Here is a 14,111-nt window from a genome sequence, read left to right on the forward strand (position 1 = left end):
ACAAAGGAAAAAAAACAACTCTCATTGGGGGGGTAGATGTAGCTCAGTGGTTGAGCACCTGCTTCCCATGTACAAGATCCTGGGTTCAATTGCCAGTACCTCCTAAAAAAAAAGTCTTCCAGTAACTGAATTGAGCATTAGTTTTTTAGCTTAATAAAGACTAAGTAAAATTAAATATCTGTTTTTTCAGTCACAATCATATTTTAAGTGCTAATAGCAACACGTTGCTAGTAATTACCTTTCTGGAAAGTTTAAACTTTTGTACAAGTTTAGATTACTAAAAACATGAGGACTGAGTAAGCTACATAAGCATATAAACTTTGACAGAGCTATACCCAGTGTGGCCATTGGTAGATCCAGTATTGGTTCCTATCATTAGCAGAAGTCAGCAGTAAATTGTATCTGAGCTTGTCGTGTCTCCATAGCTATATTTCAATGAAAATATTTTGTCTCTCAAAATACATATTATCGTGTGTGTATGTGTATGAATGTGTGTTCCTTTAATACTTGGGCTTTGTTCTACAAAGTAGATAAGTTACTTTCATTTCAAACTTGATTTTGAGCTTTGTTATTTAGGTCTAGAACAGCTAATGTGGCCCTACTACTGAGAATTTTACTTGATGTGCTACGTTTTTGGAGGTCTTCTACTCTTTGATGATGGAAACCAAACTATTCCTAGCTCTTTGTGAGCTCTGGGTGTTGTTCAGCCTGATCTTTTCTAGTGGTCTTTCCCTGGCCTCTAATAGTGTCCTCACCCACATGCTATTCAGTACTCAGCTGAAGAATCAAGGAGAACCCTCGACCAATCTCCAAAGTATTCTCTCTGTGCACCTCTTTCTAGTATTCTGCCCTGTGAATTCTAGCCACCTTGACCTCTTCTCAACTCAGGAAGACTTCCAGGCTCCATTTGGGAACCCTCTCCCTGCACTATCTCCTGGAAACTCTCCAGGCAGTAAGTGGTATTAATCATTTCCATTCTCAGGGATCACTGCCCCATACTGCCTAAACTCCATCGTTTTAAATAGTTTATTTTCCTTTTTTGGTTGTTTAAGATGGGAATGTAAATCTAATCCTTGTAACTCCAGTATGGCCAGAAACAAAAAAGTGAGTCCACAGTATTTTTTTTAAATTATTTTTTTAATTCCTGCTTGCTTCAAAAACTGCACAAAAAGCTCAAAATATTATTTGTAACTGTAAAAATAACACAGGTTAACCACTAATAAAGGAAAACCAATTTAATACTCAAATTTTAGATATAGCAGAGTGGTAAACATGTATCTGTGTGCATTTGGTATATGTGCTTATAATGTAATTAATATTGATTTATAAAAGTAATAAGCTAATCAGATAATTACTTTTTTACAGACTGAGAGTAACCATGACACGGCGCTAACTCTTGCCTGTGCTGGTGGCCATGAGGAACTGGTGCAAACATTGTTGGAGAGAGGAGCTAGTATAGAACACCGAGACAAGAAAGGTAAAACCTATCTCTGTTAAGGTATTTTTTTCTGGAATGGTTGTGTTCTATTTTTTTTTAAAATTCAACACTTCTAGCCTTACTTTTGGCCTTAGGTATATTGAAAATCAGTGTTTTTACTTTGCTTAGCATTTAATGAAATCATTATTTTTCTCCAGGTTTTACTCCACTTATCTTGGCTGCTACAGCTGGTCATGTTGGTGTTGTGGAAATACTGCTTGACAATGGTGCAGACATTGAAGCTCAGTCGGAAAGAACCAAGGACACACCACTGTCCTTGGCTTGTTCTGGGGGAAGGCAGGAGGTAACATTTCTGCAATAGGTTATTTTTCTCTTCCTCTGTTTAGTACATGTATACTTTTACATGATTTTTCTGTGAGAACAATAGTTGGACATTTAGATTTATGACAGTAATTGAAACTATAATCTGTTAAAAAAGGAACACATGTCAGTGCTAGCATAAGCTGTCTTCCCACAAAAATTGTACATTATTTAGAATCTTCATCTAAAAGTTGTACTTGCTATAGGAATTCCTATGTATTGCATTTAGGCTAACAGATGACTAAGGAAATCAAACTCAAATCATCAAGCTCCTATTGAGTAGGGCCTGTATTTAGTCATCTTTTGCTACACCAAAGAACCTAGTATAAAAGGTAGATAAGCTCAGCCTATGTTGCTCTCTGTATTTATGCTTGATAGGGAATTAAGAATTTTCCATTTTTATTTATTAAGAACCCTCATCTTCTCTTTGATCTCCTCCTTCCCGCCTTGTCAGCACTCTGGAAGAAAGGTTCTCAGATAATATTATATGATCTTTTAGTTTTTTAAGAATGCTTGGAAATGATGTGATCAGGGAGGCCGAAGAAACTATAATTTTACAATCACCTGTGTGTTTTCTTTGGCATTTGATAAAAAAGAAAAAATTAACTCAGTTGCCAATTTAAAAAAAAAAAATTAAAAAGTACAATGGATATCTTTTAATAAACCAATTATTCTCTCTATAGATTATGAAATGGACACAACTGCTCAGTCAGGGAATTTCTGAATCATAGATGTAAAAAGTACCCTAGATAGACCTTCCAGATCCATTTCCTACTTAGCTTAAAAATCTGGTTTTTTTCCTTTTCATTCTTTTCTTTTTAATACAAACACCTCCATAAAACAGGGATAGCACCACATCAACCCTATGTATTTTTTAAAATTTTAATTAGAGAAGTTGTGGATTTATGGAAAAATTTTGCAGAAAATAGAGTTCCCATAACCCCCTCTGACACCAACAGTTCTCCTTATTATAAATTTTACCTTTGTTACAATTATGCAACAGTAATCTAAAATTTTCCCCTTTTAAGCATATTCAACTATATAATTTAGTGACATTAATTACATTCTCAACACTGTGCTACCATCGTCACCATCCATTATCAAAATTTTCAGTCACTTCAAATAGAAATTCAGTACCATTAAGCATTACCTCCCCTTTCCCTACCCTTACACCAGCCCCAGGTAACTTGTGTTGTAATTTCTGATTCTGTGAATTTGCATATTATATTAGCAAGATCATTCAATATTTCTCTTTTTGTGTTTGGCTTATTTTATACGTCTTTAAGGTTCATGCATGTCACATATATCAGAACTCCATTCCTTTTCAAGGCTGAATAATATTCCATTGTACATTATATGTTTATGCCACGTTTTGTTTGTCAGTTCATCAGTTGATGGACAACTAGGTTGCTTCCATCTTTTCACAATTCTGAGTAATGTTACTGTGAACATTGGTGTGCAGTGTTTGAGTATCTACTTTCAATTCTTTGGGGCATATATTTGGAAGTCAAATTGCCTGATTATATAACAGTTCTGAGGAGCCACTAAAATTAGACTTTTAGTTCTTTTTTGTCCATTTGTATCTTTGGAGAAATGTCTGTTCAAGCCTTTTGCCAATTATTTTATTGTGTTGTTTGTCTTTTTGTTGTTGAGTTGTAGGTGTTTTTAAAATATACTCAGCGGCAGGGAGGGGATATGGCTCAAGCGGTTGTGCTCCCACCTCCCACATGGGAGGTCCCAAGTTTGGTTCCAGTTCCTGGTCCCTCCTGAAAAAACAAAAACAAACAACAAGCAAAACAAATAAAAAAACCAACTTGTGGAAATCGATGTGACTCAGTGGTTGAGCACTGGCTTCCCGAGTGTGATGTCCTGGGTTGGGTCCCCAGCCCCTAGTACCTAAAAAAAAATAAAATAAATTTTTAAAATGTATTTTAAAAAAAAGCGTTCTGTGGGGAGCTTATGTGTCTTAGGCAGTTGAATGCCTGTTTCTCACATGGGAGGTCCCAGGTTCGGTCCTCAGTACCTCCTAAAAAAAAAAACAAATAATGAGCACACAAATGAAAAAACCAACTCAGGAGAATAGATGTGCCTCAGTGGTTGAGTGCTGGCTTCCTGCATACAAGGTCCCAGGTTCAATCCTCAGCCTCAGTATCTCTAAATAAATAAATAAATAAATAAATAAATAAATAAATAAAACTCTTGGATATTAAACCCTTATCAGGTATGTGGTTTCTAAATATTTTCTCCCATTCTGTAGGTTGTCTTTTTGCATACAGATATTTACTTTTCTCAGCACCATTTGGTGAAGAGACTATTTTTTTCCTCATTGAGTGGGCTTGGCACCCTTGTTAAAAATCAGTTCGCCAGATGTGTGAGTTGAAATCTCAGTTTGATCCCATTGGTCATGTTTGTTCTAGTGCCAGTACCAAGCTGTTTTGTTCCTGTGGCTTTGTAATAAGATTTAAGATAAGGAAGTATGAGTCTTCCAACTTTGTTCTTCTTTCTCAAGATAGCTTTGGCTATTTGGGACCCTTACATATAAATTTGATAATTGACTTTTTCCATTTCTGCAAAGAAGGCTTTTGGAATTTTGCCTGGGATTTTGTTGACTCTTTCATTTGCTTGTGATAGAACTGCTGTATTAATAATATTTAGTCTTCAGCCCATGAACATGAAATATCCTTCCATTTGTTTATATCTTCTTTGATTTATTTTAACAGTGTTTTAGTTTTTTCTGTACAGGTCCTTTATATCCTTGGTTAGATTTAATTCTAGATATTTGATTCTTTTAGTTGCTTCTGTAAATAGCATTTTTTTTCTTGATTTGCTCTTCATATTGTTCATTACTAGTATATAGAAGCAAGTGCTAATTGTAACATATTGATCTTGTGTCCTGCTATTTTATTCTATTTCGTAGTTCTAGTAACTTTTTTGTGTTTCTGGGATCATGTTACCTGCAAATAGGGTAAGTTTTACTTCTTCTTTTCCAATTTGGATATGCCTTTTATTTTCTCTTCCTTGCCTAATTGCTCTGGCTAGAACTCCCAGTACAATGTTGAGTAATAGTGGCGAGAGTAGATATTCTTATCTCGTATCTGATCTTAGAGGGAAAGCTTTCAGTATTTCACCCTTGCATATGATATTTGCAGTAGATTTTTCATATGCTGTTTATCCTGTTGAGGAAGTTTCTTTCTATTCCTAATTTTCAATATTTTTATCAAGAACCAGGAGCTGGATTTTGTCAAATGCCTTTTCTACATCATTTGAGATTATCAGTGGATTTTTTTCCCCTTCATTCTTAATGTGGTGTATTTACATTAATTGATTTTCTTATATTGACCACCCTTGCCTACATAGGATAAATCCTACTTAATCATGGTGTATAATTCTTTCAATGTGCTGTTGGATTCAGAAATACTAGTATTTCTCAGAAGTTTTAGACCAGTGTTCATAAAGGATACTAATCTATAATTACTTGTATCTTTTTCTGGCTTTGTTATTAAGGTGATGTTGGCCTCATAGAATGAATTAGGAAGTTCCCTCTGCTTCAGTCTTTTTGAAATGTTTGGGCAGGATTAGTGTATTCTTGGAATGTTGGTAAAAGCCTAGGAAGCTGTTTCTGGTCCTGGGCTTTTTATTTGTTTGTTTGGGAGGTTTTGATTACTGATTCAGTCTCTAGTTGTTATTGGTCTGTTGAGGGAGTCCATATTAGATAGTTTGTGTTTCTAAGAATTTGCCCATTTCATTTACGTTATCTAATTTGTTGATGTAGTTGTTCATCGTATTCTCTTAATAATTCTCTGTTTCTGTGGGGCTGGTAGTAATGTCCCCCCTTTCAGTTCTGATTTTAGTTATTTTCATTCTCTCTCTTTTTCTCTTTGTCAGTCTAACTGTTGATTCTGTCTATTGTGTGTTCGTTGTTGTTGTTTTTAAGGAGGCACTGGTGATTGAACCCAGGGCCTTGTACATGGGAAGCAGGCAGTCAACCACTGAACCACTTCTGCTCCCCTTTGAGAGTCATTTTTTCCATTTGTCTGTTGTTTTTGTTTTTAGTAGGTACTGGAAATCAAACCTGGGACCTTGTACATGGGAAGCAAGTGCTCAACCACTTGACCTAATCCATTCCTCTCTATTGTTTTTATATACTCTTTAAACTCTGCTCTGATCTTTATTTCCTTCCTTTTGCTCACTTTGGGTTTAGTTTGTTCTTCTTTTTCTCATTCCTCCAGTTGTGAAGTTAGGGCTTTTATTTGAGATCTTTCTTCTTTTTTTAATGTACATTTTAAGTATTAGAGCTATAGGCTTCCCTCCCAGCACTACCTTTGCTGCTTTTACAAAGTGGCTGTATGTTGGTTGTTGTTTTTCTTCAGAGTTTAACCTTCATATCAGGAAGATCAGTCCAATGTGAATGTCTGTTCTGGGCCTGAGTCTTTTCTTGGGCTTGTGCTAGTTCATGGCCTTAGGTATTCCCCTACCTCCCCCTCTTAACACAAAGTGGAATGCCCCTTCTACTCCCTATGAAATATACACCACCCCTCATTTCCCATGGTATGTCTTAAAGCAGGTATTCTTTGCTCCCAGGCCACTCCAACTTAACTGTTTCTTATACTGCTTTAGCTATCTGCAAGGTGCTTTTTTTGTCTGCTGGTCAAGTTCTGGGAGGGCAAATCAGAGGAGTTTCCTGGTTCAGTCTTTAAGGCAGCCACCAGTTAGACTGGCAGCAACATACAGACACCACAGTAGGTGCATGGGTGTTACTGTTCTCCCCCTAGAAGCGGGCCAGGAACCCACAATGGGAGCACAGGCTTGTTCCAAGCTGCTGGGAAGGGGTGCAGAGGTGTTCGCAAGGATGCTTTAATTATCTCTCTCCCATTTTTAAAGCTTTGTTTTTTTGATTCAGCACTCAACCAATCCTATAACTATTTTCCAGAATTTTGAGAAAGATGGCTCTGCCAGTTTTTGCTAGTTGTTTAAAGATTCCAAGGGGAACAGCACCCTTGAAACATCTTACACTACCGACTTGGTCGACTGGATGCCAATCTATTTTATTTGAGTTTTAATTTTTTTAAAAATCCAAATTATCATAAAGTTGTCTTTATGAAGCCTGAATACATCTGTATCACTTTTCTTCTGTAATCCACAACAGAGATAATTATGTTAAAGAGATTTTAAGCCAAAGGATAGTTATCATTGTCAAAAATGAAGTAAAATTAATTTGGTTAATTATTTCTGTTACTTCAAAAAAAAAGAGATTCCTTTCAATCTGGAATGGACATTGATGACAGAAATTTTTTAGTTAAATAACAACATTTAACTGAAAAACTTAAAATAGCAGATAGAAATGTAATTGCTTTTATTTTGAAATGTAATCTAAAAAGTTTTTGGCTTAGCTGAAATATTCAAACTATAAGTAGTTAGGAATACTACTTTACATAAATTTTTCAATGTGATATCAAAAAAAAGTCTTTCAGGTGATAGATGATTTATAGTTGATAATTTTAAGTAAAAAGACTGTTGGCTTACTTTGTATTTTACTAGTTAAGTATTAAAATAATTTGTAAAACATTGGATGGTAATTTACTTGTAAAATCACAAATTAATTTGGTTTATATTGAATGTTTAATTTTAGGAATAGAACATTTTCTCTGAGAGATATAAAATTAGTAGTTATCTTTGCATAGTGGAATTCATTAGCACTTTTTACTTTAAATATAAAATAAAATACTCTTAATATCATTTTTTGTCTTGTTTTTATAACCTTGTCACATAAGCTATCTGGTCTTACTGGCTCTGAAAGACTGATAGACTGAAGGCCATATCTAAAATTGAATATGCCTTTATTCAAATGAGTCAGGTTTTAGCTGGCATGTAAAACAAAGCATCATCTATTAACGTTTTTTATTCCCTAGTTAGTATTTTAGGTCATGTTATTGATAGTAACAGCTACAATAAGTCTGATCCTGAGCAATTCTTAACCTTCTTGTTATTCATTTATCAAATGAGGATAAAAATATTAGTCTCTCTGTCATAGAATTGTTTTGGCATTAATTGGCAGAGTGGGGAAAAGACGTATGAATGGCCAATGAGCACTTAAAACATTGGCAGACATTTTTAGTCATCAGGGAAATGCACATTAAAAAGTCTTGACAGCACCAAATATTGATAAGGATGTAGAGGAGCCAGAACTTTGATGCATTATTCATGGGAATGTAAAATAACACAACTACTTGAGAAAAGGTCTGGTGATTTCTTATAAAATTCAGCATACACATCCAGAATACTACTAGGTGTAACCCATAAATAATGAAAACATATTTCCTCATGAATGTTCTTAGCAACTTTATTCATAACAGCCCCAAACCGGAAATAGTCTATCAATAGGAGAATGGCTAAACAATAGCATATTCATGCAATGATATACTACACAGCAAAAACTGCTGATATACCCAACACAACTGACTGTGATACTGTAAGAAACATTATAAATGAGCCGAAGGAGTCTTATGCAAAGGAGACATACTGTGTGATTTCATCGATCTTTATATAAAGATCTAAAACATACTAATCTGTCAAGGGACACGAGTGAATAAGAAGCATTTAGATAAGATAGGGTTTTGCATTTGTCAATACTCACTGATTGTACACTTTAGCTTTGAGCATTTATTACATGTAAGTTTCACCTAAACTGAAAACAAACAATATAGTGCAATTAATGATATACATGATGAATTGTATAAGGGAAATTGGAGACATCTGCAGTTACTTTACTTTGTAATGCAGCAAAATATAAGATGGACAAATGAATAGATGTGATTAAATATAGTAGAATATTAATGGTAGAATCTAGGTGGTGAATATACTGGTGTTTGCTATAAAATTTTTTCAACTTTTCTGTATATTTGAAATTTTTTATAATAAAATGTTGAAAAAAAGTTGTTAGCTTTATCCTAGTTTTTTCTTTGGAGCATATAGTTATTGATTGAAAGCCAATTTTTAAACATTTCGAATATTCATCTACATAAATGGAAAAATCTTGTCACATATTCTGTTTACCACTATGTGGTAGAATAATAAAGACATCCTTCTTTCCAGAATAGCATATCATAACAACACATGAGCTCTAGGTCTTCTATGCCATCTCAACAGACTCCTAAGTGGTTTTTAGGAATCTGTTGAAGATAGAAGCTCTATCTTTGTTGGATTATAAGACCTATTGCTGTCATTTGAGGCTGGTTTTGTGCAGAGGATGAAAGAAGGGGCATTCCCCTTCTTTTGTTTTACAATATACTTAGAAAAAAAGGAGTGATCAAAAATAAACACCTTGAAAATTTTCTCACCCTGAGAAGAAAACATATTATTTTTCTTTTTCCTTTCCAGGTTGTAGAGCTACTATTAGCTCGAGGGGCAAATAAAGAGCACAGGAATGTTTCTGATTATACACCTCTAAGCCTGGCTGCTTCTGGTGGCTATGTGAACATCATCAAAATATTACTAAATGCAGGAGCTGAGATTAATTCTAGGCAAGTTCTAATCTCTCTACAAGCAATTTATTTAATAAGAGTATTATGTTAAGCATATTTGTAGAGCATCTATATTTTTAATGCCATATTTATGCCATATGTAGGAAATGCTTCCTTTAGGAATTTAGAACATGTTGACCTGGAAAATATCAGTCCCTCTGTTTGTCATGTTATCAAAAGTAAACACATCTTCTTTATGAGTTTTTATCAAGCAAGCAAATCCATCTTAATAATTTCAGTCTCTTTCTAACCCAAATCATTATGTTGAATGAATAACAGAATGTATCTTAGTTCTGGGTGGTAAATGATTTCTTCAGGAGTCTTGTTAGTAACTCAGACTCAGAGGACTGAGAAAAATGGTTGTTTATTTTAATCCATCTTGCCAAATAAGGACTCTTAAATTCTGAAATGGAATTCTGTATCTTATCATCCAGTTTTGGGGGGTCAATTAAAATGAATCTTTTTCTTTTTCTTCTCCCTCTACTTCTATCCCAGAACTGGTAGCAAATTAGGCATCTCTCCTCTGATGTTAGCGGCTATGAATGGGCACACAGCTGCTGTTAAGCTCCTGTTAGACATGGGCTCTGACATAAATGCCCAAATAGAAACCAATCGGAACACTGCCCTTACCTTAGCCTGTTTCCAAGGAAGAACTGAAGTGGTTAGTCTTCTGCTTGATAGAAAAGCAAATGTTGAACACAGAGCTAAGGTAAGAAAAATTCTGAGATTTACACATAGATTTGACATTTAAGGTATACAGTAGCAAAATTTTAATTATAATTTAAGTTGCTATCTAGTAACATTTATCACCTACCTGTATATTTAATCAGAAAGTATTTTGTAATGGCCTAATCACCCATTAATTAACTCCTGAAGGAATAAAGATATTAATTAGGACTCCTAGGTAAAAAAAAATGTGTATACTTTTATGAAGAGAAAGGAGAGGAACATATTTGAATGCTAGCTGTATGCCAAGTGCTTGTGTTTTATACCCTTTTTTTTCCATAGCACTATCATTGGGATTAAGTGGAATTATCTTATTTTAATAGCTCAGACTGTATCTCAAAGAGGCTAAGTAACTTTTCAGGTCAGCAAGCTATTAAGTGTCAGTGCTAAAATCTACTTATGAATCTTTGTAACAACTACACCATATTCTTCCCTAGATTGTTGTTCTTTAATGTTAGCTCTTTCCAGTCTCTTATCTGTAAGTATTGTTTTTATTTTCCAATAAATGTAGACTGGCCTCACACCGCTAATGGAAGCTGCCTCTGGTGGATATGCAGAGGTGGGCCGAGTTCTTTTGGATAAAGGTGCTGATGTTAATGCCCCTCCTGTGCCCTCCTCAAGAGATACAGCTTTAACCATAGCAGCAGATAAAGGGCATTATAAATTCTGTGAACTTCTCATTGGCAGGTATGAGGGTACCGTACTCTTCACATGTGAGCACAGTGTTACTGGTGATTACATTCTCTCTGATGAGTTGTACTATTAATAAATTAATTGTGATTACTTCACACTTTTTTTGTTAAACCTGTTTCTATTGTATTTGGCCCATTCAGAGCTATACTACATTGTCTGATATGTTTCAATAAAACCTGAATGTACTCGTTTTCCTTTCTTATATATGTATATACTTTATAAAGTACTATAATAATGCTATTTGGACATCTAGCTGTTGTCATCCATTCCATGTCTCCCATACAATTTGAGCTTTGCAAGGAGTATCATTCTAAGTCTTCAAAGTCTGGCAATGATCTAAAATTTCATTGTTGATTTTCTCACTCCTTTCAGTGATTATGGTTTGACTTTTATATGGTGGTTATGGAACTTGTTCATGGTTTCAGAGAGGATGCAGGATAGGGTCTGCCTTCAGTCACTTAGAGATTGCCTGCTAGTCTTCCAAAAAAACCTATATATGCTTAATTGGATATGTTACTCCTTTAATAGTCTTAGGGAAATTGGGATGTTGTCCAAAACAGTAATAGCTAATATGAACTGCTCTTATTCACTATGAGTCTTCTGAAAAATCGTGATGCCCAGTGAGTGCTAAACCTATATGTTAGTTCTAGGTTCATTCTTCCCTAAAACCACTTGCTACCAATATGTGATATATGATAATCTGAAGCAGATATGATGGCCTCATAGGTTACTGTTTGTGTCTCTAATATACTGATTATTTCATATATTGATTATGAGAATAATAGGGTATACTAATACTTTTATTTTTCCACTAAATTTTCATATTTTTTTAAATAACTGGAAACTCAGAATTATATAAAAGGGTCATTTTTAAAATAAGAAAAGGAAACATTGACATGCATATTAATTTATTAAATAAGTGCTTTTAATTTGATGTCAGGAAATTCTATGTAATGTAATTCTGAAAAAAATATCCTTCAGTATTAAAAACAATTTTCATCTTTACAAAATATTTTCAGAATAGTTGTTTTTTATTGTCTGTGTTGTTCCATTTCAGTTAAGACAGTGATATCTGTGTCGTTTCATTTTTAGGGGAGCTCATATTGATGTACGTAACAAAAAGGGGAACACTCCATTGTGGTTAGCAGCAAATGGTGGACACCTAGATGTTGTTCAGTTACTGGTGCAAGCAGGTGCAGATGTGGATGCAGCAGATAACCGCAAAATAACTCCTCTTATGGCAGCATTTAGAAAGGTAGTGGGTTTTATTTCCCTCTTATTCGTGTGGATGTTTTTCACTTACACCAGGAAGTGCATAGTTTAGTAAGTACTGAGATTTTCAGTTAATAGCTGTAATGAAAGCAGTAATTAATCTGATGGCGGTCTTGAAGGGTCTGTATTGGGCATCAAAGCTACGTAAACTTTTAAAACCCTGTTCTAAGTTGTATTTTCAAAATCTAGTTGCAATCTTAACCTTTAATAAAGTGCAGGACCAATTAAAAATAACCAGTTGGAGTTAACTTCCTTATCCCAATGTGTGTTTCTTCTGTTACCACAACAGAGGAAACTTAGCTTAAATTTGATTTTACTTTAATTACTAGTAATTAAATAATGAAAACCTGACTGACAGCATTTTGAAACTACTGGAAATCAAGTATACTACATTTAGAAGTAGAAATAGGAACTTTGTGAAAGCAAAAAGTACATGTTTATTTTTCTATAGTGCATAGCATAGAGCTGTATATATTTAATTTCACATAATGATTCAGTTGATAATATTCCATCAATTTCTTAAACGCAATTTTAATTTGTAATTGGGGAAGCCAAATTACTTCCAAGGTTTATAATTCTTGAGACTTGTCATTCTGAAATGTGTGTAAAATTCCCTGTAGATTCCAGTTTTCTTGTATTGAAAATTTATAAATTGTAAGAAGTCATCTCTTTTCTCTTATTCTTTCTGACTGCTGTTCTTTACTATGTATTCTAGCCTACCTTGCCAATGACACTGCATTTCTTCTTCTTTTTTCCCCTCATTTGGCCTCATCACTTTCACTATTATAGTATCCTCTTCAAGAACCCTAATCTCTGAAATTATTTTAATCACTTGAAATCCAATCTTAGTTTGATATCAAGGCATCAGTGTCTAGTACATTTAGATCTCATCTCCCATTTTGAATCCCTACTATAGAGAGGCTTTTCTCATTGCTTGGTTTTTTCCTTGTACCTGTCCTTTCATATCATCTTTGTTCTCTTCTCCTGGAATGCCCACATGTCCTTGCTCATTTTTCCAAAATTACTCATTCTTTAAGTATCGTTTAAATCTCCCCTCCTATACAAACTTTTCTCATACTATTCAACAAGCTCACTGTGTGATTGCTGATCTCCTAGAAGTTCTACAATCCTAATTGTCTTTTCATTTATGTATCTCATCATTACTCTGATATCTATAATGAATATATCTTATCTTTCCAAAATAGGCACTTAGCACCTTAAAAATTATGATTATCTTTTGTATTCATTCTATTGTTTATTTTTTTTAGTATTTACTGTATGCACCTGTAATGGTTGGGATATAAATGTACAGGGTATACCAGTTACACTAAAAAATTTAATGCATAATTATATATAATATATATATATAAAATAATAGGGGAGGTAAAGCTTATACCCAAAGCCAGATAACTATTATGAGTTGTGCCATATTAATAGTTTAAGGCACATATTGTAAAAGAGATCATCAGGGAATAACACAAGTGGCATTTGAGTTATGTATTAAGCAATAGGGATAATTTTTAAAGTTGTAAGTGAAAAGGAAGAGATAGAGACAGTAGAGGAAATATATTAAAGATAAACGGCTTTTTTCCAGACTGATTTATAGATGTTGTTTCAGAGAGAAAAAGTCTGGACAAAAATTAATTGGAGAAAGTGCAAAGGCTCTTAAATGCTACTTTAAGGATTTTGAATTTTACTTGAGATAGCAAGCTCTATTACAGCTCATGCTTTAGGGAAGTATATTATGTCTTTCTTCCACTACCTAGTACAATCCTATGTATTCAGTTTTATCACAAAGGAAATTATTTATACTCTTCTTTATGCTTAAAATTACAGGGTGCTCATCTCATCCTTGATAATTCAGTTTTGTTGTTTTTTTTGCCTTCAAATACATACCCCACATCCCTTCTTCATGTTGGTTTATTTTTAACAAATCAATTTTATTGACACATATTAATAAAGCATAGTTTATCCAAAGCATACAATCAATGATATTTGTTATAATCATATGGTTGTACATTGATCACTTCAATCATTATTTCAGTAATTATAATAAAAAACAAAAACAGAGAAACAAGAAAATTCTTTAACTCTTAGTCTCT

The 14,111-nt window shown here is 34.0% G+C and overlaps 1 protein-coding gene across 16 annotated transcripts in view; it reads left to right on the plus strand.

The window, feature by feature from the left end:
* The window catches only part of ANKRD17 (ankyrin repeat domain 17), a 178,870-nt gene that overhangs the window by 119,054 nt on the left and 45,705 nt on the right, over positions 1-14,111 (plus strand). For all 16 annotated transcript variants that reach the window (XM_058297160.2, XM_058297143.2, XM_004479686.5 and 13 more), the window contains 6 exons: positions 1,366-1,477; positions 1,636-1,781; positions 9,176-9,318; positions 9,814-10,027; positions 10,556-10,731; positions 11,830-11,992. In XM_058297160.2, the coding sequence (XP_058153143.1) occupies positions 1,366-1,477; positions 1,636-1,781; positions 9,176-9,318; positions 9,814-10,027; positions 10,556-10,731; positions 11,830-11,992 (954 nt within the window). The remainder of the gene's footprint in view (positions 1-1,365; positions 1,478-1,635; positions 1,782-9,175; positions 9,319-9,813; positions 10,028-10,555; positions 10,732-11,829; positions 11,993-14,111) is intronic.

This window comes from Dasypus novemcinctus, chromosome 1, assembly GCF_030445035.2.
Source record: "Dasypus novemcinctus isolate mDasNov1 chromosome 1, mDasNov1.1.hap2, whole genome shotgun sequence".
In the NCBI taxonomy this organism is placed as follows: Eukaryota; Metazoa; Chordata; class Mammalia; order Cingulata; family Dasypodidae; genus Dasypus; species Dasypus novemcinctus.